This window comes from Protopterus annectens, chromosome 11.part0 (assembly GCF_019279795.1).
Source record: "Protopterus annectens isolate FY-2018-M chromosome 11.part0, PAN1.0, whole genome shotgun sequence".
NCBI classification, from domain to species: domain Eukaryota; kingdom Metazoa; phylum Chordata; order Ceratodontiformes; family Protopteridae; genus Protopterus; species Protopterus annectens.
In genome coordinates this window covers 245,400,993-245,427,628 of record NC_056745.1, presented here as the reverse complement: position 1 = coordinate 245,427,628, position 26,636 = coordinate 245,400,993, and the positions used below count along the sequence as shown (strand labels likewise).

General features: G+C 40.3%; 1 protein-coding gene across 6 annotated transcripts in view; it reads left to right on the top strand.

The window, feature by feature from the left end:
- IRAG2 (inositol 1,4,5-triphosphate receptor associated 2) overlaps window positions 1-26,636 on the top strand; it is a 1,240,358-nt gene that overhangs the window by 850,068 nt on the left and 363,654 nt on the right. For all 6 annotated transcript variants that reach the window (XM_044087670.1, XM_044087672.1, XM_044087673.1 and 3 more), the window contains one exon: window positions 20,125-20,203. In XM_044087670.1, the coding sequence (XP_043943605.1) occupies window positions 20,125-20,203 (79 nt within the window). The remainder of the gene's footprint in view (window positions 1-20,124; window positions 20,204-26,636) is intronic.

Genomic DNA, 26,636 nt, shown 5'->3' with positions numbered 1-26,636 from the left:
TCAACTTGGTACTTGATCCTACTGTAAACTTAATGAATGTGATGTATAATGATCATACATAAAGCTTTCCAATCTTGTATTAAAATCACTTGGTGAGCTGATATAAACCTTTTATGGTCCTTGCTAAGACATGCTTAATTGTAAATTGTTATTTTTAAAGCTGGAACAGAGACAGGCATGCTTTTTACACAGATTGGAGTTTTCTCACTCCATATATTTGTAACACCTCTATATAAAGTAATACTTTTTCTGGTCAGATTGTTCCTGTGTTTGCTTTTTGTTGGGTTAAGTGCAGGCAGTCAGGTTTTTACCCCCCATTTTCACACTATAAATGATCATGTACTAAACATATGTGATCCAAGTATGAACATTTAAGCAATAACCGATGACGTGGTGTGGCATATTGAAATTTACCCACGGTTGGTGTGGTTTAATCATGAGGGCGAAGCCCAAGTGATTAAACAAAGCCGACTGTGGGTAAATCTTTAATATACCACAACCATGGAGTCGGTTATTGCTATTATACAATGACATTATTTAAGGAAAAAAATACTTACTTTTCTTAAATGTCTTTGTATAATGGCGGATTGCTGTTCTTCCGCTGGTTGTGGTATACGGATTCTGTATTTTGATGTACTGCGCATGCGTATGGTACTTGCATTCCCATGCGTACCCAGTACATCAACACTTTGAAACAGAAACAACGGAGAAAAGAAAGTCTCCATTGCTCTGTTTTCTCTCTCATTTTTTTTTTTTTTTTTTTTGTACAAAAAAAAAGATTTGAGGGAAGTTTATAACAGAAAAATGTCCGGGCGACCGGACCTTTTTCAGTTGGTATATTGTGGGATTTACAACGGGCACTCTGGTTGGGCTGGCCAGTCGGCGTGCACATTTTAGAATATTAATAGGGAGGAATTGTATAATAGACATTTAAACACGACTATATATTTGTGTTATTGGTGAGGTGCAGAGAACCCTCAATTGTTTCATTCTGGTAGTATTAGGGGTTGCCCAGTTGTCATTAAGCAGTTATGGTTTGGAATTGAACAGTAAACATACTTTTGTTCTGGTACTTTTTAACATAATTCTAACTCTTAGTTTAGCAAAATAATTTTAAAATTAATCATTTTGTAGATATGTTTTGGTGCTGTTATCAGTGCTACAGTTCTTGTCACCCTGCCGTGTTTCTCAGATAGAATATTGTGTTTATGCGGGTCTCCATTTTGTTCTTTCATACAAAACTCACACTAACAGTGGATTTATACTTGTACTGTGTTTTTGGGATAAAAGAGTCTATGCTGTGTTTTAATGTTTAATAAGTGAAAAGTGTAAAACTAAGCAGCTAGCAAAGTGCTTCTAGATACCTTCATGTCCAACACCTTCCCACAGTGGTTGAACATCCTTAATGATGACATCCTCCTCTAAAGGTGATATTAGAAGATCTGTGCGGAAGAGCTTCAAACCACAAGAATGCATACATGTAGTTTATAATACAGAATGCTTATTGTTTTCAGCAATCATTTCAGATTATTTTAGCTTCATGGTAAGTGTGTATTATTTGCAAGTGTTGTAACTTTAAGGGATTTCCATATGAACCATTTGCTGCTGTGAAGGTGTAGCTTGGGACTATAAGTACATAAGCCATTTCTGTTTCAGCTGTCAGTGCCTTCTGCCTGTGAGCAATATATTGCCATCCAAAGCAGAAGAGTTGGTCAAACAATAATGCATATAGATATGTCCACAGTGTTAAGCAAGATACAACCACAATTGTTTTACACTAAGGATTGCAAACAGTAAACTGCAGTTCTATTCTGCTATATGTAATCCCAAGATTGCATTATCTCAGTTGTCTTTATTCCAGGGTGCAATGATCTAGACATTAGTACATAAATAATGGGATGTGGCTCTACAAAAGATAAGTTTATGATTACAGTGAGTATTGTTTACTGTTTTCTTGTAAAGTTGTAGTTTAACGGTTCATACTTCTGATTATCGGGCAGTTTGTCAACCATTATCCATGCAGCTCAGAACTTCAGTGTTTCTTGGGCTAAACCTACTCATAAATTATGCAGGTGGCATTAAAATAGTAATTTTTATTAAGAACAGCTAGTAACTGACATCGTTATCAAGATAAAGCATAAAGATGTAAAATGTAAACAGTGCCTTGAAGTTTTGCAGCTGACTGTATTCTGTTGGGTACACTGGAAAATCTAAGCAGTGGAAATGGTTATAATATTGTATGTGCAGTGAATTATGACCTTACGTACAATGATGTTTCTGAGCTTGACAGATAGTACTTCGTTGTTATATACTGACAACTGTTTAGAATGTAAGTGACAATATTCACATGCTACTTGCGACACTGCAGAAGTCAGTGTGCCCTCATTTTCGATTCTCTTCTTTCCTACCTTTCAGTGAGTATTCTGTTGTAGGGGGAATAGCTCTTGTGTGTATGTAAATATTTACACTTGCATATATAAGATATAAACACCACCAAATGGTAGAGGAGGGAACCACAAGATGCTCATGAGAATATTCATTACAGCATGTTGGAAGATTAAAGGACCTCTTGCATCTCAAAGTGAAATCTAAAGGAGTAAACTTCTTGAGTAAGATTTTGTGAATCTCCACCTTCAACAATTTACACTGTTAAAAAAATGTGCTGCACTGTGATAACAATTTTTAAATGAATGTATTTTATCAATAGTCTAGTGTGCTATTGAAAATGTTTTTCCTGATCTGAGCAAGCCTATAATATGTTCACACTGCAGTTATGTCATTTACTGTTTAATATAATGGGAACTATATGTACGCTTGAAGATTAAATTGTGCAGAAGAGGAATATAACATTGTTAGGCAATATAAGCAGAACAGAATCTGGAGCATTACTGTGCAGGGAGATGTCAGTCTTGCTTAAATTTTCAGCATAGATAAATCAAGTTCACAGCCATGAAAGCTCTTCCATCTCAAAATGGTTTCCTCCTTTATTAGCTATTTAATTATTGCCAAGACCCCCGTGGACCCCTGTACCCTTCGGAAGGAACTTACTGTAAGTGAATACCTAATCTACCAAAATTGGATCAAATTAAGCAAAAAAAGTGTAGTATTATTTCATTTGGCAAACACTTCCTGCCCTCAACATGTAGACCAACTGAATGGAAATGTAACCAGGGACTTGTGTACCTCAGTTGACAGTTCCTCCTTCAATCATGCGCCTATGATAATCAGAAAATCACAACCAGCAGGCAAACGGCATATCATCTAGATGTAAAGATGTCCTCATTCCTTGTCTTTAGCACTGATTAGCCTATTTATAGAGAGTGATGCCACCATTGGGATGTACCTCACTCAATATATCAAACAACTACAGATTCTCCAGAGACTCCTAAGTAAGACTTCTGACTTAAAGACCCTGAGCCAAGACAGGCGAGAAGCTTTATTCCTTTGCTCAGTTTCTTATAGTCACTTGAGTGGTGATTGGTGCCTTGCATGCAGTACCCATTAGATGCCCTTTTATTTCTATATCCCCACAAGTCAAATAGCTTAGAACCTTTGACCTAAGTCTTCAACAGTAAAACAGAATATGATGAAGAGAGAGCACTTTGTTTGGGAGTGCCTCCCCCTTCTTTGGAATACTCTTCACCCCTGTAGGTTAACCAGTGTGTGTTACATTATCATCATTGAATCTGGATGACTAAATGGTACCCCCAAATTTACACTGGGATTAACTGGTGTTAGCCTCCTTGAGGGAAGGGGGTTAAAGCTTTGAGGGTGTGTATTGTCAAAGTGTTGATGATCATGAGACTAAATGAAACTCCTATGAATCTCAAAAATAAATCACCCAGCTATTGAAAATGTCTTAAACTTGGATTTACTACATATTTCAACAAGATGCATTGTTAATTAATGGAGCTCCTCATTTTATGAATTAGAGAGGTTTTTTATATGTATATACATATAATGTACTGATGTGTGGCTTTTTTTAATATATGCCTGAATGTGGTTCCTACTCCTTCCTTATCATCTTTGTAGCCGATTCTGTTTTAATTTTAATAAAACCGGTTTCACATTTTCCTTTGACCATATGCCTATCTATACACACTCAGTAAATGTGGTTTTACTAACTTGGAAGTCCTGATGCATAGTAAAGTATTACATATCCACTAGGTCTGGTACCATGTAATAATTTTTGCCTACATGGTCCCTCATTCTGTTTCCTTAACCCTCCTGTCCACTGCGTAATTCATACAAATGTTTAACTTTTGGATCCCTAGAATGAATATCTACATACTTCACCATCTTAGCAAATAGCTAGCAGAATAGTTGGTTTAATTCTTTTCAGCCTTCTTGCTGTCAGACTCCCACACATTCAACTTCTGCACCATCTATGCTTTGCCAGTCTTTTCAGATCCTACTCCTTAGGAAAACGTCATGGTTCTACGTACTTGCCTTCCATAATGACTACTGGTAAGTCTTCCCTGTCCAATGCCTTCTTCCATAACCAGAACTCTAATAAATGCCATCAGGTGATAGATCACCTATGAACTTCTTAAACTTATGAACTTCTCCACATTTAGTAAAAACTTCCAAAAACAAGTACACACTCCCCGTCTGATCTTTGAAAAACAGTATGTAGTTATCAAAAAGATTTAACTCAGTCCTCATATCCCTCTTCAACTGGTCATAGGTCTTCCACCTCAGCCTTCTAGCCAGTGCCTCCAAGAGGAAAAGATGAGCACCTTTGCTTTGTCTTATGCCTTTTAGCCTTTCTCCAGCTGCAGCCACCTTGACAACTCTCTGCTTATAATAACCGCCAGTGTTGGTGTTGGATAGAGTGGCATTTGTTCATTTACAAATTTAACCCAAGATTCATTTCCACAGTTACCTGCTATGGAAACTAGAGCCCACCACATCAGATGCTTCTTTAATGTCGAAAGATTACTGTCCACATTCAACCTGTGACACATCCAAGTAGCTAAATTTACAATTGATGCAACATTGATAAAGGAATGGTGGGAATGAGAAAGAAAAGTTTATTACTTGGAACAATTAAAAAAGAGGAGAATGAAATGGGGTAACTTGTTTGAAAACTGTAAGCCAAATAGGATGGAGGTTGGAAAATACAGGGGACTCCACAAAATTCTAGAGCAGTCTTCTTCTTTTGGCTTTTCCCGGTTAGGGGTCGCCACAGCGGATCATCTATCAGCTCATGATTGGCAGTATGATGCAAAAATAAGAGCGAGGTTATAAATGCCAGAAATTATTAAATTATTGATTAGAAGCTAGAAAAGTAGTGTCAAGTAATTAATAAGGGATTGCTAAACTTAATTTGGACAACAGTAGCTGGGAGAAGATGGGTAGACAAATACAAGTTCATCAAAAATTAACTCAGATGGTAATTACTGGGGAAAATTGTGGAGAAATGTTTGGAGACCCAAGGAGAGTGATGATGTCCATGCAAATATTTTAAATGTCCTAGACATGTTAACACATTGGTTTTATTTAAAAAAAAAGTGCTGAAGGTGTGGGTGGTTTCAATCCTTCTGTCTAGTTTTAGTTTAGTCTCATTTACTTCCAAAATCTGTTTCATGGTCTTGGAGCATCATTATCCTTAATTATCTCCATTTTCAGCCTTCCTGGTCATTAGCCCTTCTTGCACTGTTTTCACTTCCTTCTCCCTCATTCCTTTCCCTGTTTCATTTTATATCATGGCTGCCGCTCATACTTATCTGACCTCCTTGATGCTGACAATCTCCTTTTCTCCATTCCATCTAGCTCACCTTCATTGTCCTCTAATTCTTCCCTTACAATATTCTTTAATATCCATTCTCTCTCCTGTCCACATATTGAGTCTGCACCTGTCCTATCATTTCTGTGCTTCACGTTCTTTGTAATGTTATGTTCATATTCAGAAAACACCTCGTGGATGTCTGTCTGTTATTCCCAAGCCATCTGCTCTTCACATGCCGAAAAACAGCCAAGCTTTGCCATCTTGCTTCCTGCCATACCTAGAAAAATGGAAATCTGTTTCTACCCTTAGTGCTGTTGATGCCCACATTGCCCTACTCCTGTCCTCAGCATATTCACACGGTACTCCCTGGCTTCAATTAATACAGTAAGTTAGACTAAATAAACTGTCTGTCTCTGCATCCCTTATTACAGTGAAATCCTTCCAGGATATTTGTACATACATTTTCATTTCTCCCAGTTCCCTGAAATAATTCTCTACCACATTCTCAACTTTTGCTAAGTAGAAAGCACCAGCTCTGAAATACTTGTCTTCTAGCTGTCCCCTAACCATGACCTGTCTCCCTCTACCACATGTTTCGGATATTCCTGCATACCAGTTATTAGTCATAAATAAGAATGCTAAATGTTCATCATATTGATTACTGCTACAGTAGTCTTGGCTGTATGAGTTATAGCCTGCTAAAGACATAACATCCGGCCAGCTTCCAAACTTCCATGCACTTAAATTGTCAGGCAACTGAGCTGACTAAAATACAAGTTTGGGCTCCTAGCCCTTCAGGGCTTTCCTGCTGCTAAAGTGTACACTCCTCTAAGACTTTCAAGGACTGACAGTTGGTTTGTGTTATTCCTTTGCTGGATAGATTTTTTTCCCTTATTTTTGAATAATTGTGTTTTATCACTTTACTCTTAAGGAAAGTTGTTTTAAAGATATGAGTTATGCATTTTAATGGTCTGTCACAAATTGTGTTTATTTTGTTTTTGGGATGGTAGAGTGTTTTAAAGTGTGTTTACTAAGATTTCTGTGTAAAAAAATAGCTTTTAAAGACTTTGCTTTTACTAGCATTTTATGCTTGTCTTCTCCGAGAAAGAGGCACTATTTTCGTCTTGACCCCAGAGCAAACTACCAGTGTCATGGTCAGTCATTCTTCCAGCCCTATGAAGAAAAAAGTTAAGAAAAAGTTAAGCAAATAGTCTTTGCTTTAACAGCAGGCTAACAATTTGTCTCCGCTGCAGGTGGGCGACTCTGCTGGAGTCATTTGTTGTACCTCAGACCACTCATCTTTAACCAAGTATCCCTTGGGTGTAGCACTTAGACACTATGTACTAGGGCTTAGTGACATTCTGTGCAGCTGTTTGGGTCCGCTTAGTGGGCAAAGGAGAGAGTCGGTCTTGTCAGTCCTGGAGGAAGGAATAGGGAAGGCTTCCCTGTTGTGTCAGAATGTTGTGCCCATCCCTGGGGAGATTGCCATTGTCATTACTTAACTTGGTTGGCAATAAGAAGCAGAAAACTATGTATCTACTCCTCAAATTTTCTTAGAGAAGAAAAATTTACTGGTTCTGCCTCAGGGTTTGATTCAGGCTATTGCTTCTTGTGAAGTAGTTCTGGTAAAAAAAAAAAAAGGGGGGAATACCTCTTTTCATAGGTTGGTACTAGGCTATCGGCCCTAGGGCCTATACAAACCTAGCCATAACAATTCCCTGGATATTTCTTCCCACAATATTGACTTCCCTGGACCCCTGTCTAGCAGGGCGACTGATGTGATCCCCGAGGTGAATTTCCTATCTCCCATCCAATCCTCAAGGTTCCTTTTGAAGAGGGCCAAGGAGGCACTCTACTTGACATGCATGGGCAGTCTATTCCAGAGTATGGGGAAGTCTCTGGGTCAGGAACCTATCCCTCCAGCATGTTTTGTTCATTGTGATGACAAGGTTTAGATCCCTGGAGTGTGTGGCTCTGAGGGATTGGAATTTCTTTAAGTGGAGCATGTCCAACAGCTCAGGGTTTGACATGGCCTTGTATGTTAAGCAGAGATCACCTCTGAGTAGACGATATGGCACAGAGTATAGCTGGAGTTTTTTTTAGATGGTCAGCATATGGGATCTGCTTTAGGCCTGTGATTCTTTTAGTGATGTATTTCTGTAGCCTTTCCAGCTGTTGCAGATGTCTTGTGAGGTACATACCAAATGGGGGCATTATACTCTATAATGGGTCTAATGAGGGATGAGTACAGTGGGACAATGACCTCCTTTTTTCTGGATGAAAAGCCCTTAGTGATGAGGTGTGCCACATAGGATTTCCTGACTGTTGTGGCGATGTGGTTATCGAAAGTGAGACCACTGTCCACCTGTGTCCCTAAGTCTCTCATCACACTTTCAATGTTTAGTGTACTGCCACCTATGTGGTAATTCATGGTTACATGTTTTTTTCCAAAGGGAATAACTATACATTTCTTGGCATTAAGCTTGAGCCCATGGCTCTACCACCAGGCATCTGCTTATGGGCCTTTTGTAGAATATCCACATCATTTGGGGATTCAATAATGGCTCCCAGTTTGCAGTCATCTGCGAATTTAGTTAGCCAGAGTCCCTTAGTGTTGGCCTGTACTTCAGAGAAATAGATGCCAAACAAGAGTGGTCCCAGGACTGAACCCTGAGGTACTCCACTTGTCACTTGTCTGGAGCTGGATTTGGAGTCTGCTACTTTTATAGTCTGGGCTCTGTCAGTAAGCCAGTTGGCAACCCATCGAGTGACATAGGGATTTATGCCCAGCTTAGTAAGTTTATCTATGATTCCAGAGTGGGGGATGGTGTTGATGGCCTTGGTGAGGTCCAGATAAGATATGTGGACCACCTTACCCTCATCCAAAGCTCTGGAGACTGATTCGAAGAAGTCAATCAGGTTCAGGAGACAAGATTGGCCCTTCACAAACCCAAACTGGGTGGGGTCCAGTGTTTGAAGGTTGCCAATGTCTTTGTTTATAAGTTCCATGATAATGCGTTCCATGCCCTTGCAGATCAGGCTCATCAGACTGATGGGACGGTAGTTCCCGGGATCCAAGGTGGATCCCCCCTTGTGGAGTGGGATAACTGTAGCTGTGTCCCACTCAGTGGGTGCAAAGCCTGAGGTGAGGATATGATTAAACATGACACTTAGGTGAGGTGCCAGTTCATTTTGTAGTTCATGTAGTAGACAGCCTGGGATGTCATCTGGTCCCATGGATGCTGCATTCTTAGCTTTGGAGAGTGAGGTTTCTACCTGTGTGGCCGTGATTACCAGAATTTGGCAATCTTTTGGTATTGAGATGGGCCCTTTAGGGGGTGAAGTAGGCACTAAATCGATCTGCCAGGATATTGGCAATATCCTTGGGATCAGTATATTTAATGCCATTCTGTTGAAGCTCAGAGCAGATCTGAGCATTGCCATTTAGATTCTTGACATAACTATAGAAGGCCTTGTGGTTGTCTTTGGAATCTTTGGCAATTTTATTTTCGTAACTATCTTTTGAGGATTTTATGAGGGATCTCAGCTTCTTACTCAGGCTGGTGAGGGAGTTTTTTGCATCCTGGGATTTTCCTCTCTTCTGCAACAGTTTCTTCCTTCTGTTGTATAGTTTGTTTATAGCAGGGGACCACCAGATTGGCTTCCTTTTTCTGGAGGAGAGCATCTTGGTTCTATTTGGGATGGCATGATTCATGCATGAGTGGATGTGCTCGTACAGTGCTTTGGTGTAGGATTCTGCAGACTTTCAGATCCCGTCTGCATAGGTGTCATGAAGTTTGTCACTTCTGACTTCAGTAGCATGAAGTTGGCTTTGGAGAAGTTTTTTTTAAAGAGCTTTCCTTACGGGGGGTGGGATGTGGATGTCAAGGGTGCTTTTCTTATGGTCAGACCTGACCAATGAGGGGGTGACCACTGGTGTGGAGCATCTATCTCCCATGTTGGTAATGACCAGTTCTAGGATATTGGAGCCCCTGATGGGACAATGGATTAGTTGATCCAGGGCGTTGGAATTTATGAATTCCAAGAATCATTGGGAAAAGGAGTTGGTACCAGAGTAGTTTTCCCAGTTAATGGCAGGGTAGTTGAAATCACCCAGTATTAGTGTGTTTGGTTGTATCTTAATATTTTCCAGAATGTTTAGAAAGGTATAGTGAGAATCTTGGGGCATGCTGCAATTTGGATAGTCTTACCTAGTTAGTTGCACCTGGAGAATTTCAGATGCATTGTGTTGGGCAACTAGCCTGGAAGTGTGAATATCCTTGGTGAATATGGACACTCCTCCACCTTTAGTGTTTCGGTCTTGGTTTTGTGACCGAAAAGTGTGGTAAGAGTTGTAGCCTTGTATTGCAGGGGTGCCCTGTGGAGCCTTGAACCAAGTCTCAGTTACTGCACAGATATTGATGTTCTCCATTTTTAGGAGTGCCTCGAGAGAGTGCATTTTGAGGTTTAGATTTCTAGCATTGAGTAGCATTACCTTCAGATTTTGCATGATTGTATCTGTCAGTAGTGGTTTTGTTCTTTGAACCTTGCCTAAAAAAGGCACTATAGGGGTGGTAAGAGCTTTAGCCAATAACCTGAATCCCAGGAGTGACAGATGCAGACCATCTCTGGCAAAGCATCATGGTTTGTCAATCATGTGTTAGACAGGCAGACAGATACTGGATCCCCTTTGAATGACACCAGAAACATAGCCAATTGTTGAAGTCAATCATTTTGTCCTTGTACTGTGGTATCATTCTGGGCGAAGGCAGAATGCTACTCAGGGCTAGGGTCATACCTGCCTGGGCCACATAATCCGAGAGCTCTTCCATGTGTCTCTTCATGTAGTCCAGGGAGGTACGTCTCAAGTCATTTACTCCAGCATGGAAAATGACAGAATCGTATTTGTACTTGTTGTGGAGTGACTTGAGTGCATGTGTTATGTGGTGGATCCTGGCACCTGACAGGCAGCTGACTGTAATTTTCTCCTTGTTCAGCCTGGTGAGTGGTACAAAGTGTGCTTGACTATAGTCACCTATGACTAACGTGTTGGGTACATTGTCTTGCCTTAGGGGCTGCTGTTGGGTGGCACACTGGTGTTGTGAGCTGTGTGTCACTATGGTTGTGACTGGAGTTTATTTGCGTTTCAGCTTCAGAGGTCCTTTTTGCTTGGGTAGGTTAATGTTAAGGGCCACTGCATAAGTGGGTTTAGTGTTGCTATGTGTGGATGTTGATGTTGTGGGTTTTGAAGGGTTATGAGTTGTTTGAGGTGTAGTGCAGGTGTTAACCTTCTCCTCTTGACTGTCTAGCACAATCTTGGCCAGAGAGAGCTTTGCTTCCAGTTTGGCTATATAAGTGCATCTCTCGCAGGTCGTAGTGTTAGGTGGTAGGAGAAGAGGGTTGTCTGTGTACATGAGGCAGTGGGTTTAGTGTTGCTATGTGTGGGTGTTGATGGTGTGGTGTGTGCCCCAGTATACCCAGATTCACCAGGTGGACAGGAGAAATCACCGGAAGCTGACCCTTGGACATGCCTGTTTAGGTGCTTTTTTTGTAAAGTATAAGAGCTGTTTTCCCTTACCTTTGCAAGGTACTTTGCAATTATAGGCTGTTAAGTGCCTACGATTAATTTCTCCTTATTGACAAGGAGAGTTGAGTGCTTGTATCAGTTTCAGGCTTCCTAGTGCTTTCCAGCAGGTTCTAGAGCAAGTGCTAGTCACAGGGGTTTAGATTTTAGTGCTACTACTGAGAAACCAGCTAGTTCTAAGGGAAAATTTGAAGGGCAGACTTTCTGGCACCTGGAATAGTTTAACTGTAGCCTTGCTGTGCTGCACGATGCGAAAAATGTGCAAACACGCGTTTTTAAGTCAGAAAGTGGAAAGGGATAGAAATCAGCTAATACAATTTCAGAGCTGGAAACCACTCCTCTAGTGTTACATAGGCAGTACAATGCTCACCACTCCCACTGATAAGCAGTAGGACTTCCCTCTACCACAGCAAGGTCTGGATAGCTCTGAGCACAGAAAATAAAGTCCTGAGACAAGCAAAGCCTGGGATCTGGACTGGCTAGAAAAGGTGGGAAACGAGCAAACAAGATAGTATTTTTTTTTCTTTTTTCTTTTTTTATTTTATTAATAATTTTTTTTTTTCATGAAGAGATTCATGATTCTGAATCTGAACAGTAAAAAGAAGGAATGGATGCAGAGTTTTTCTCCTCAAACTTCTCATTCTGACTCAGAGGAGAGCTTAGTTTGAGTGTTCCTGTAGGGGATTTCTTTCTCTGAGAGGATTCCCAGAATGTGTCAGTGTTTTCTGTGGGAGAACACTGAGATTTCTCAACCTCTCAAAAAATGCAGAGTTGTTAAAGAAGGAATTTCAAGAAACTGCACTCATTCCTCTAGTTTTTTCTGCTTTAAAAGATGTTTCTGCCTGCAGTTTCCTGATGGTCAGTCAGCTGCCCCTAAAAAGCTGATATTATGTATAAAGTTCCTCGCTTTTAAGTTTTTGTATACTCTTCCCAAATCTGACCCAGCTTTACTTGATCCCACTGCTCTAAACATTTTATTCCAATCCTACTCTTTTCTGATAAGGATGGGAAAATTTTAGACAAGTATGGGGAAAAATCTACACTTCTGCAACTTTGATTTTCAGAATTTTGAATTGTCAGGCTCGTATGTTTGTTCTGAGTAATTCTGAAAGTATGAGGAATACTTTATCTGCCATCTCTTCTGTGAGGAAAATTTTACTTTAATTTAGTTTCTTCTATTGCACTGGTCACTACTCATTGTTTTCAGTGTGTGTATAACACTGGTGATACTGTTTAGAGAAGGGTTGCATGACTGCATTCTCAGAACCTCACATATGTTGAAAATAAGATTTTAAATTCTCCTTTGGATAGAGGTTTAGTCTTTGGCCCCTGTGCTGCAGAGGCCTTCAACAGGTGCTGAAACAGGTAAGCTGTTCCAGGACATCTCCAAGAATTTTCAGCCCTCCTCTTCCAAAATTTCTAAGGAATACTGTAACCCCTCATCCACTTTTTGCAAAAAAAAAACAAAATAGTCTCAAAATAAGGTAAACAGACATTTAAGAAGAAATGATGAAGGGGTTCCAAGATCACCTCTTGAACCACCCAATACCAAGAAAAGTCGAACAAGTCAGAATAACTTTTCAAAAGATTTGTGACCCATCCCCCCCTCCCCCCCTGCACCCTAGCCATTTTTGTCTTCAGGAAAGTCTGAGTCTCCATTTTACTTTTTAGCAACAGATGGTTTCAGACAAGTAAGTTCTGAAGATCATTCATCAGGGTTACAGAAGGCAGTGGTAGGAAATTCCTCCTGTCTAGGGGAATCATTCGATGTCCTCCAGATCTGACTGTCTTGTTTCCACCAGTTCTTCATCACACACTGTCCCAATGAGTGATAGAACCAGTTTCTGTCTCCCAGGTGGAGGAAGGGTTTTTATTCAAGGAGGGTTTTATATAAGGTTGTTCATAATACCAGTGAAAAAAAATACTTGACCAGTTCTGGATTAATCTTTCCTAAACCTGTTTGTGATTGTGCCCAAATTCAAAATAGTGTCACTTGTACTACCTGTTCTATTCTTCCTCTTTCAAATTTCATGGTAACTCTTGACTTAAAAGATGCTTATCACATCCCAAATAGTCCAGACTTCAGACATTTCTTATAGTTGTGTGTGTCTGGATAACATTATCAGTTCTATGTTTCATCTTTTGGACTATCTAACGCACCAGGAGTGTTTCTAAGTGTCTAGTTCCAGTTATAACTCATTGCAGACTACAAAGTATCCACATTTTACCATATTTGGACCACTTGATTATCTTTGAAATCATTTTCCAAGTGTCAAGAATCTCTCTCTTGGGTAAAAGATCTTTTAGACAGGCTGGGATTCCAAGAGCGCATTCAAAAGTCTTTCTGACTCCTCAACAGAGGATTGTGTTCCGGGGATGTCAAATAGACACATGAGAGCTTTTCTTCCACAGGCGAAAATAGCTCTATATCTAGATCTCTCTCTCTCTCTAGGATTTTCTACTCACACGTCAGTCTCTGTGAGGGAGTAACCCTGGATTTTGCATCTCATGGCATCTATGATTCTCATGATACCCCTGACAAGACTCTACATGAGAAAGATACAGTGGCATTTCAATTCTCTCTCTTCCTAGCACCAACACTCTTGGTCTTTTCAAATCACAGTGCTGGGGATTTGTCAGAAGTGAAGTCATATGGTGGAGATAACAATATATCTTAAAATAAAGCCAGGTCTCCTGTTCTCCTTCCCTTTTGAAATGTAGTCAGTCATGACAAATGCCTCTGACTTTGCCTGGGGAGCAGTTTCAGAAGGGGTAAAAGTGCAAGGTCTCTGTGAGACACCAAGAACAGATGCAAACACATAAATATCGAAGATATGCTTGCCCCGATCAAGGCACTCCACATTCAAGTTGTTAGACAGTACCACACACATGTGATACATCAACATGGAAGGGGGGATCCAGATTTTATTCCCTTTGCAGACTAGCTATGTTAGCTTGGGCTATAGCTTCACAGCACAATTTCACAGGCATCCTACATTTTGTCAAAGCACAATTTGTGGTAAACAAGCTGAGCAAGACAAGGGCAGAGCCTCACAAATGGAAATTAGATCAGGGGTTCTTTCAAGATTTGATCTTTCTGTAGGGAATTCCTCAAGTAGACCACTTTGTCTCCTCTCAGAACAATCCTGGCAAGATTCTGCACCAGGACTCCATGCAAGAAAGCCTGGAAGACAGATGCCATTCCTTTTCTTTAGACAAGAATGCCCCCCCCTTTCCAGTAGCATCCTGAGTGCTTCTGAAGAATCAGAAGGAATCCCTCAAGATCACTGTGGCCACTCCCTTCTAGCCCAGGCAGCCATGGTTCTTTCTTTTCCTCACAGATTGGATCTACTCACAAGAATGTCAGTGTTTGCTACATACCGACATCAATCAACTTCAGTTGACTGCCTGGATTAGTTCCCTATTGACATCCCTTTACTGAGGATGTGCAGTAGGTACTAATGGAGGCAAAAACAAAACCTCTACTAGAAAAATTGTATATTAACAAATGCAAAAGTTGGTGCCAACAGCATAACCAGCACCCATTCAGGGCTAGTTGTCAGGTTTTATAGTATTTGTGTAAGTTACTGTTCTATGGCCTTTCTCCTCTGAGGGTTCATTTATCAGTCATTTCAGCATGTCTGCCCATGGATCATCCTATGACAATGCAGTCTCATGTCAGAATATTTTTGAAGGGGGTTTTGCCTAAGTGGCCTACAAAAAAGTCAGTGACCCCTACTTGGGAACTTAATTTTGTTAGGAAGGGTATCTAAATTGCAGGCTCTTATGGTAAGTCATCCCAATCCCATTTTAAACAGGGACAATGTTTCTTGGAGAACTAATCTTTCTTAGATGTCTAAAGTGGTATCTGAGTTTACTTTAAGCCAAACTATCCATCTCCCTGTATCCTTTCTTGAACCTAAAAATGAGGGAGAAAAGGATACTCCAGCCAAGTCAGGTGCTATCTTTTAAGAACTAAATCTTTCAGATCTTTGGATCAATTTTTCATTTCTTGTTTAGATGAGCAGTGACAACCTGTGTCAAAACATACTGTTTCCAAATTGTTGTCCAACGCTATTACCTTTTGTTATGCTCACAAAAACTATTCCAGGTAAGGCCAGGATCCAGTCTACTAGTGTCTTGGCTTAATCTATGGCTTTTTGGAAAAGCTAAAATGACAAGGCTGCATGAACGCTTACTGAACCTGGATTATTTATTACAATAATACAAGTGCTTTCTTTAAATAATGTTGAACTTATCAGACTTAGTCACCACTGCAGTAGCTGTTCTCTCCCTCCACCCCCTTGTTTTTTGTTGGTTTATGCCAGGATTTCAAGACTTACTTTTTTTTCTTGTTCCTAGCGTTGTGCTTTCTGCACACAGCTTCTCTCTCTATGTTGGCATGAAATTTCTGAAGGGCTTTGTGCTCAAAGTTGCCTTTTTAGTTTGTTCAGCTCAAGCTGAATGGCAGTTTGGACACGTGGAAGGTGCCCTGAAACTTTGGATGCTGGCCAGCTGTTGTATCCTGGGCGGGTATAGCTAAGGCTACTGCACAGTGATCATTTGAGCATGTGCAGTTATGGTAAGTTTACTTGTACAACTGTGATTTCCCTTTACTCACTCTTTTCTTAGCTCTCATCTCTGTTGCATTTGATGTCAGGAATTTAATAGTCTACTTGTACATTTTCATCCAATCTTGTTCATTTAACCCTTTAAATTTTCCTGACCTACCCATCTGTTTTGTAGCTTGAAAAAATCCTCCCCTTATCTGAGCCTTCACCACCTTTTGTTCCATCCTTTCATTACCTGTAAGGTGTCCAACATGAAATTTATGAAACAACAAACTGGTTTAACGTACCAAATAAATACATAAATAATGGAACTTCTGTTCCCAGGGAAAATTGGCATTGGTCACTGAAACTGATGACTTCTCACATCCCACAGCCACCAGACCTAGATAGCAGTCCTCTGTTTGGACCTTTGGCTGCAGCAACAGTAGTGATAACCCTCCCTCCCAGTTTTAAGTTCAGATTTGCTGTAAACCCTTCCAGGATGGCCTGATGCACAGCGCCACAGCTCAGTACCTCCTGTGCGTACACAGAGCCACAGCTCAGTACCTCCTGTGTGTGTGTACACAGCATACTATACTAACCCAAAAGGAAAGAAAATGGATTATTAAGTTGGGTGCCCTATTTCATCCTGGACTAAATGACAAGTTATGAGGGTCTTTTTCTTTTTATTATGGACCTTTATTGGTAACTTTACAAGCAACCATATGATATTAATGGAAGTTTGGCTAAAGCATCTGATATTACATTAAAAATGTTTATTTTTTTTAATGATTAATGTGTTTGGAGACTTAAATGAATTAATGGGGGAAGTGATGTCATAATTGGGGATATACAATATGTAAAAAAAACTGTCCCTGTATCATGTATGTTTTATCACTGAAGAAGGTTGGTTACTGAAACCAGTCTGAATAGAAGGGAAAGGAATAAATCATTTTTCACCTCTGAGTGCTGTCTTTTTCTTTTTTTTTATTTGTGTGTACACAGTGCCACAGCTCAGTACCTCCTGTGTCTCTAGAGTGTCACATATTATAACGTGTATTGTCCTCGTCCTGTACTAGCAGAGCACCGGTTGACACTACAGGTGTACTCCTGCACCTGAAAATATGGGCCTTTAGTCCAAGTCTGCCCCTCATTCCATATACCCCAGGATCCTTCTTCACTCCAGAACCACATTACACAGGTTACCAGTGAAACTTCACTCCCCTCAGGGACCCCACTCTTATATAGACAGTAATTAGTCAATTTAGGCTAACCCTTTTTTCCTCTGTATAACAGCACCATTTTGCTACAGACCATTCAGAATTACTGAAATTCCACAAGGAGTAATGCACTTTCTCCATTTACAGCCTGTCTTAGCCCTCACTTGGTGGTTCCTTAAATGGCACTGCTACCCTCTTGGTATGTGCATTTTTTTCTCTCTCACTATCACAGCACATCAGCAGCAAGACCCCTCACTGTGAAAATACTGTGTACTGTACCCAGGAGTGAGCTGCATTATAGCTCATCCAAAACTGAATCACCTCTCTCCGTGCTGCATGTGTCATAATGCACCATACCAAATTTGCAAAGATTTTACTGGCTTTATCTATTTTCCCTGTTCCCATTTACAACTTCAGACAGAATGAATAGTTATATTGTTGGGATTCATGGTAATACCAATAACATGGGTGACAAAAAGTCTTTTAACATACTGTTTGACTAGCTGCTTGACAAATTAGTTCCATTCAGCCACCACACAATGTTTCTTAGCCAAGGTCTTTAATGCTTGGTGCTATATGCATCTCATGCAGTCTCTGTACAGCCAATCAGGATGGTTCTGTATACGTGTATAATACTATCATTTTTGAGAGGAATGCTTCCTTCTGCTTATATACTGTGTGGTATATTACAGTCCTCCAGTTAAGCATCACATGTGGCTTGGTTAGGCTGGTCAAACCACCTTCCTTTTCTTGTTATTGCCTTTGCATTAAGTATGCTCATATCGAATGTTTTTTGGCAATTCTCACGTCACACTTTTTCATATGTACAGTCACATCTGCTGTTCCTCTTCTTTCCTTTGAAACAGTTTGCTCTTTGGAAAGCTGTTTGCAATTTGGTCACCACTTGTTATATCAGTAACATCCTTTTCTCTCTGCCCCTCGCCATGTAATCCATTCTTTCGTAAGGGCTGTACCCATACTTCTTTCTGTTGATCTAGACCAGTCATATTTTCCATCAGGTTTTTCAGTTTGGAATATTCTTGGACTTAGAATCTTCAAGTATTTTAAAGTTGATATTCCAAAGACATATACTGCACGCATTCAAATGTGTTTTCTGCTAACTGTGTGTGCGTATATGAACAAACATTGCTTATTATTTTTTACTTTTTCAAATTTTTGGGCCATTTGCACCATTGTAATTTATGGATCTATTTATGATTTCAATGTCCTGAAGTTGTCATATTTTCATGCATTCCTTATCAACATTGTAGAGTTTTTCTGGTCCTCTTCCCTGAAGAGAGGTTCATTGAGCTCAGTTGGACTCTCAGGATGCAAATGGAATACATAAAAAGTAAATACATCGCGTTTTGTTCTGGAAGAAAATAAACCTGTCTTGAATAGTGTATTTATACATTGCTTAAATTAAGTGTCTGTATTAAGCTCTAAAGACAGAATACAATACTTGGACTGAGCAAAATGCTACCCCTTAGAATTTAATTTGTATGCCATTGCATACAAAGCCAATACTGGTCTTTACTGGTGATGCATTTAATATTCTGATTACCCAACTGTTTCTACTGTGCTTCATCTGTGTTTTCTCAATATGTGTCTGATTGTGTTCTGTAGCTTTCAAAACGAATGCTGCTCTAAAGTGACATCACACGACTCCAAATAATATAATATTGTTGAACTTGCTCAGTAACACAGCATGCAAGTTTAGTTTGACAAAGCTGTCATCTTACCACTTGGTCTTCCAGTAAGACAGCTTTAGGGTGGAATCCCTCTTTCCAGGATATCCACCCTTTTCCTAGGGTATGCTAGCATTAGTGACTGAAAGCATACAGAATATTGCACTGCCTGTGCAAAAATGTTCTGCTCTACAGTGGTACCGGTACGTATTACCTCTTAAACATAGTAAAGAAGGTTACGTTGTTTTAGGGCAAAACAAAGTATGCTCTTCTGAGCTTTTTTTCACCTTTCTTTATTGAGCTTTATTTTAGTTGAAGACTGTTTTGTTGAGCTTGCTAATTTTCGTTCCACTACCCAGTGGGGGAAATACCACCATTGTTGATCGACTTGACTTCACTGCTCTTTTGTCTTCGATTCCTTTTAACTTTTTTACTCTAATGGCAAGATGGGTCTGTGTTGATGAAGCCACTTCCTTGATTTTGTTTCATCATTTGAGATGCACTGTATTACAACACATTAATTGTAAACAGTTCTCATGTCTGACCATGTTTAATTTCTGCTACACCATCTGAATTCTCCCTCTTAAAATGATAGTAGATCTATTCTTTTGATAGTCATTTGAGGTCAGCATTCTGCAATGTTCTTTATCAAACCTGTAGTATGCATATTAAATGTATGGCAGATTATTTATTACTTCCTTAATATGGATCCTTTCAGTGTTTGTTTGGTCTAGTTTTTATGTGTATGTATTAACTCTGTTGTTCCCCATTTTGTTTTCACTGTGATTATTAGCACAGAACAACATATTTGAGACAGTATCACAGCTGGTATCCAAGCCAGTGCGTTGCAGCTGTAGACAGCTAGGTTTTGCATCTATCAGGCAAATGCACAAATATTCTAGGATAGAAGCAACAGTGGTAAGAATACAAATTTCATCTGTTTACTACTACTCTCTGAGAAGAGGAGAGGAAAACTGTTTATCCAGCAGAGCATGTTTTCTAAAATACTAAATATATACTATACTTTTAAGTAAAACATGGTGATTCAGTGATGTGTTACAACATCTATAAATAGACCAACGCAAAACTTTTGCATTGCAAACAACATTTTTTTTCACTTCACACACTCCCATCTTTGTTTCTCTCTCTTCTGTGGTCTGTCTCATTTTCCTAAGTCTTTTTTGCATACTCATCATGCGGCTGCTTTCGTATCTTTCAGAAGGTAGTAATGGAATGGGGCAGTATTGCTGTTGCTTAAATCCACTGGTCACTGATGGAAATGTCAAATTGCTGAACAATAGTATTGATTTATTTGGGTTGTAAAACCATACTTTTCACTTTTTTGTGCCAGCTGTGAAGTTATTTGTGCTTCTACACAAACGGATGCAGACCTTTCAGTTTCCACCATGACAGACACTCGGGTTATTAAGGTAAGGGTCTCTATTTTATATTTCCTAATGAACTTTTGCTCTGTGTGAAGAGTGTACTTCAGTGTTAAAAATTTAACTGTTTATACATTTTACATTCTTTTTATTTAGTTGAACTGCATTGTCATTTGCTGTAGTACTTAAGTTTATTGTTGCATTCCTGCAAGACTGCAGGTTAATGCTTATTTCCCCTTCCACAAGGGGGAGGGTGCAGTGGTTTTAGAAAGACATTTATGTTCCATATATTATTAATAAATCCAAATGGTAATATTTAAGCATTAAGGAGCTATTTATGTGAATATTGTTCCATTTCTTGTGCCATGTAGAAGATAAGGTACAAAGTATTTAAAACTTCTGTTAAATATGCGATGATAATATTGAATAATATGAACAGTAGACACTGCAGAGCTGTTCCCCTTACATGAATGCTCATGCCAAGCTTTATAATTAAGTAGTTGTGGTTGATTTGCACTTCTGCATTCTGTGCACACACTACTGACAAGAAAGAGTGCTATATTGTGATGTCCACTGCTGTAAAACTAGTTCTGCTTTTATAATGTAATGTGCAAAATTTAGCAACAGGAAGGACGAAGAACTTCAAACATTTCTTTAGCTCCACAAAGCTACAGTTATGTATATTTTCTTAAATAAAAAAGGATAATACTTTGGGCATTTGCTGCAGTTCTTATTAATAATTCTTCTGAAAATGCATTGCACCAGCAAGTTTACATCAACTAACAATGTAACTTGCTTTGCTTCCTAAGCGTGGATGCCTCCATGCTTTTCCATATTACCTTAAAATAGCATACAATAAAAATATATTTTCAAGACAAAATAGGCAATGCCTTAACAAATCTATATTATTTTCTGTTATTTTTAGTAAAAATATAAACTGCACATTTATCTTAAATGACAACCAATAGTAAAATAACCTCCACCTTAAATCTAGTGAGGCAACATTTTGTACACATCTGTGGGTTTATATGTTTTGGTACAAATTTTGCTCAACTCCAATGTGGAAGATGTTATTAGAAAGATATTTTGATAAGCAGTTGAAAGAACTGTAAGAAATTCACTGTGATCTTGTGTTTTGCCTTTTCCCCTTACAGTATTCTCAAACCCAAGCTATCCATATTAGATGATGATGAGCATAGGCCTTCTGTTCCTGTTAAGGTCCTTTCTCCTCTTTAAACTATAGAAAACTGCTTGTTACATTTGTAACAAGCAGTTTGCTAGAGCTAACAAGGCGCACTGAGCACTTCAGCCCTGGCAAAAAATGTGTTATCTGTATTCAAATTTGACTGCCAGTAATGCATGAAATCACACATGGAGTGCTAAAGCATGCCTGCCATTCAGAATCTTGCACCCAGGACAGATGCACCCAAATATGCTGAATGTTGCATTGGCAAAAGTTCTTAAGCAAGTCAAATGTTGCTGCAGAGTATGTTGTTCAATATCCCTGTTGCAGTATCCTTTACTAAAAGGATCCCCTGAAAAGGGTAGCCCAGTGTCTGCCCAGCATACCAAAGCTTTAGGTTTTCAAGGACATTGTACATCACACAGATTATCCCCACTCATGGTATAGTACATAAAGGTGACATACAGATGTACCTACCTCAGACCAACTTTGATGCCATCTTGGATCATCGGTCTGAATGCCCCAAAGCTGTTTTCAGATAAGTGCCCCGTTGGGTGGTTATCTTGTTTTTTCTTTTAGTTGCAAGTTTACATGTCATTCAAAAAAGGAAAACATTAGTATGGGAGACAGATTCCCCATAAAGACGGTCACGAACAGTGTCTGTTTTGCTTGGGTGCTCCTCATAACTATACTTAATGCTCAATTTCTCAAGCATTTGTCCCTAAGAACCTTCATAGTCATCTCTCCTTGTCTATCTACCTAGGAAACTAGCATCTTAAGTCAGAGCAGGGTGTGATGCAAAATTGTCTCATCCCAAGGGTCAGCCATCTGCCAGGAAGAAGACCAAAAAAGTCGGGTCAGATGTAGCTGCTGTACTACCTCCCCCAGATCTCTCTCTCTCTCTCAAGGCTGGTGAAAACTCTGAGGGTCATCCAGTTGTTCCATTGGATTCCTCTGCCATGACTGTTCTGGAGGCCAGCATGGATGCAGATTCTTGCACATCCTTGGAAGCTCTGCAGATGTCAATGGCTGATGTTGAGGAGGAACTTAGGCTTATCATATCAGAGAGACTGAGGGATGTTCCACAGATTCTTGTTTGGGGATGAATTCCCACAATGTGGATTGAATGTCGACAAGGGTCCAAATCTCCTAAGGTCTTTAGAGTTGATGTCCCTTTGAAAAAGAAGTAGAAAACAAAACCTATTTCCCCTACTCCCAAAGATCCCCAGTGTGAGTGGCAGGATTTTACACAGGGGTTGTTTAATGCATTCATGGCCTTGAAGCCTCCTAGGGAGTTTCTGTTCCTGCCCCCCCATTGGTCATTTACTCCTCATAAGAGGCCTAGGGAGAAGGATTCTTCTGATGAGGAACTAGACTCTGGGGACGGAGTCTTGGCTTACTCCTATCATATTCTTTCTTTGAGGAACTTTCTTTGGGGATACTGTCTCTTGTATGATGGATTTTTTAAATGGGACTGTACTGTGGTTTCTGACATCCAGAACCGATATTATAAACTCCTCTGTATGGAGTCCCATAAGCCCTTTGCTGTCCCCCTGGTCCTAGCTGCTCTGTTAAGCATTCTTTCAGTAGTCTGTCAGGCTCCTGACTCCCAGCCTCCAGCCCCTAAAGAACTGAGTGGTTTTATAAGGTGCCTGATTTCTTTACAAATGTCCTTCTGCTGTGACCCCCCCCCCCCACCTTGTGCCTGTCTGTTCTGATAAACCCTCCAAACTATTGCCTTCTGCTGAATTGCTTCCTTCTGACAAGGACAGTAGGGCCATGGAATGTCTGGGCAAAAATCTGTACACTGCTGCCACCCTGACCTTTCTGACTATTAATTATCAGACCCATACAACCAGATATGTCTTAGCTCTTCTTTCTCAGGCCTATCAAGCTATTTCTGACCTTAGTGATTCTGAGGGGAAGCTTTTTGGTGCTCTCTGTGTTGGGGTCGTCTCAAGTGGCCTGTCATCATATTAAATGTAGTTATGATGCAGCTAATCTTTCTTCTAGCTCTGCTGCCTTTGTTTCTGTGTTGAGGCATTATTCTTAGCTTTGCCTCCAACCTGTACCTGATGATATTAAAGCTAAATTGATGGATGATCACCTTGATAGTAAAAATTTCTTTGGTTCTGTGGCTGCTAAGCTTTTTAAGTCCTTGCAAGAATTTAAGCATATTTTTCTTTCCTCTATTCCTAAATTTCAGAGGAATTATCCATCTAAGCCTGCCTTTATATGTAGACAGTCTCACCCTCCTCCCAAAGGTAAAAAGATTTCCTAAGTCTTCTCAGACTGCTACTACTCAGAAGACTCCTTTTCTAGACAAGACATGTTCTATATCTTCTTTCCTCCATCCTAGGTCCGGTCCCTTTGTCTTTTCATCTTTGCCTGTCTCTTCCCAATTTAAGGATCACTCGGGACTCTCGGGTTCTGTCCATCATCTGTCAGGGATACTTCATGGTATAGAAATCCCTTTCTAGGCATTCATCAACCTCCTCAGGAACAGCTGCCCTTTTTTCAGAGGGAATTCAGTGTCTTTTATTTCAAGGCACCACCCAAGCAGTTTCTGCTCCTCAAAGGGGGAAGGTGTTTTATTCCAGAATGTTTCTGGTTCCCAGGAAAGAAGGCACCTGGAGGCCAATTCTGGACTTTCCTCAGGTCAAGACCTTTCTGAAGATCCCTTCTTTTTGAATGCTGTCCCTTCAAACTCTGTTTCCTCTTTTTCTTCCTCAGGCTTTCATGGTCTCTCCGGATCTCATGGATGCCTACCTTCACATCCTTATTCATCCCCTTTTCAGGAAATGTTTTCATTTCTCTGTCAATTCTTACAGTTTCCATTCTCTACTTTGCCCTTTAGCCCTCCTACTGCCCCAAGGATCTTCACCAAATGCTTCACTCCTATGATTACCTTTTGCGGGATGAGGAGTATACAGATCTTTCCTTACCTGGAAAACCTGCTTAAGGTTTCCTCCCTGGAGAACTTGACTCAGGACCGCCACTATTCTATTTACCGCTTGCAAAAAGCCTAGGGTTTACAATAAGTTTCCAAAAATCCTTCCTGACGACTCCTCAGCATCATGTTTTTTTTTTCAGTTGCAGGCTGCAGACCATTCATATGCTGTCTTCCTTGCCAACACCCAAGGCTCTGGCTCTAATTGCCTTTTTTTTCAATCCCTCCTTCCTCTGGTCTCTGTTATAGCCAGCAGAGTTCCTAAGGGCTCTTGGTTACATGGCTTCCAACATCCATATGCTTCCTCTAGCCAAACTCCATATGAAGAAGCTACAGTGATTCCTAAAAGCAGTCTTGCTTCAACACTGTCATCCTTTAGACTTTCTAGTTCCTCCTCTTCCATGCCTCAGGCTAGAACTTCAGTGGTGGATTCATCAGCTGTCTCTCAACCTAGGGCTTCCTTTTCAGCTCCCAGTCCCCTCTTGGGATTTTTTTCCGGAAGCCTCAGACACAGGGTGGGGTGCTTCTTTCAGCCCTGTAAAGGTTCAGGGTCTTTGGCCCATTCTTCAGAGGGTAGACCATCTCAACATCAAGGAGGGGAGAGTTTAACTTGCTCTTCAGGGCTTCCATCCTCTTTCTTCTAGGGCTTCTCAAAATCTTTACAAACAATACTACAGTGACTGTTTATTTTCCTTCAGAACTAAACATTGTGGCAGACTCTCTGAGCAGCAGGTACATAGCACAGACTCATGAGTGGATGCTTCACAGAAATGTGTTTTTGAACATTGTCCACCAGTGGCGTACTTCTCAGGTAGATCTGTTTGCCTCCCCTTTGAACAAACAACTTCCTCTTTTTGCACCAGAGTCCCAGGTCCTCTGGCATGCAAGGTGGATGCCCTCTCTTTTCTTTGGAAAGGGATGTTACTCTATGCTTTCCCTCCTGTTCCTCTCATATCGAGGCTTCAGCTCAAGGTATAACAGGACTCACCCAAAATCTTGCTGGTGACTCCCTTTTGGCCAAGACAGCATTGGTTTTCCCATCTATAGCTAGCCAAAAGTAATCACCACTAGTTATCTTACAGGGTGGACCTACTCGCACAGGACAAGGGGTCTCTCAACCATCCTCACTTGCTTACTTCAGCTGACACTGTAGGTGATAGGGTTTTGACCCCTTTTAGACACCTTTTTCCTGAGGATGTGTTTCGGGTTCTGCAGGAGGTCAGGAAACCTACTACCCAGGAAATCCTGTGTGTGCGAATGGAAGAAATTTTTGGTCTGGTGCCTTGCTCATAACCAGGATACATTTTCTATCCAGGTTCCTCTTGTTCTGTGTGTGAATTGCTCCATGCTGGATTGGTATACCTTTTAGTTAAATTTCATCTTTCAGCTATTTTTCTTGCCTGGCTCTGGCTCATTCTTTGGCCTCTAGGCATCCTTCATATTAATCCTTCAAGGAAGCCTATTCCTCCATCTTGGGATCTTAATTTTGCTCTTGAAAAATTGGTTCAGGCTCTTTTTGAGCATGCAGATTCATCTTCCTTCCAGCATTGTACATGGAAGACTGTTCTTCTTTTGGCCCATACTTCAGCTAGGAGGATGTCTGAGCTTTAGGTCCTTATGGCAGTTTCTCCTTTTTTCAGTTTTACATATGGATAGGGTGTCTTCGGACTAATCCATCTATTATGCCAATGTGGATAATGAATTTTCTCTTAATCAGTCTTTTCATTTGCACACATTTTTCACAGTCTGCCAGTGAGAAAGTCCTTCACGCTATGGGTTTGCATAGACAGCTCCGATATTTGGATAAGACTAAGGCCATTCACAAGTCTGACCAACTTTTTCTTTTCACTCTAGCCCTCTTAAGTTTGGCTGTTTTCTAACCAAACCATTTCTTCATGGATCTCCAAGACCATCTTGTTTTGTTTCTCCTTTCATGGAAAAAGCCCTTCTGCTTCTGTCAAGGCTCATTCTACTTCTACAAGGGGTGTGGCTTCCTCTGGTGCTTTTTGAGGTCGCTACTTGGATTTCTGTCCATACCTTTACTAAACATTACAAACTGGATGTGGTTTCCAGAGCTAGAGCTGACTTTGCCAGGGCTATTCTGCATGGTCTTCTTGAGGGCCCTGCTGGACCTTCCTCCTCCCCAAATTCTCTCTCTCTTTAGTAATGAATACTGCAACAGTGATATGGAAGGACATAGTACAACTGTGTAAAATCTTTCCATAACAGTAGGTGTCCTTCTCTTCACTGTTTAATATTCACTCCCTCCCTTCTCCTCACACTTTTTCTCTATTTCTTTTTCCTTCTGGATGCACATGGTCCTCCTTTTCTCCTTGGACTTTTGTTTG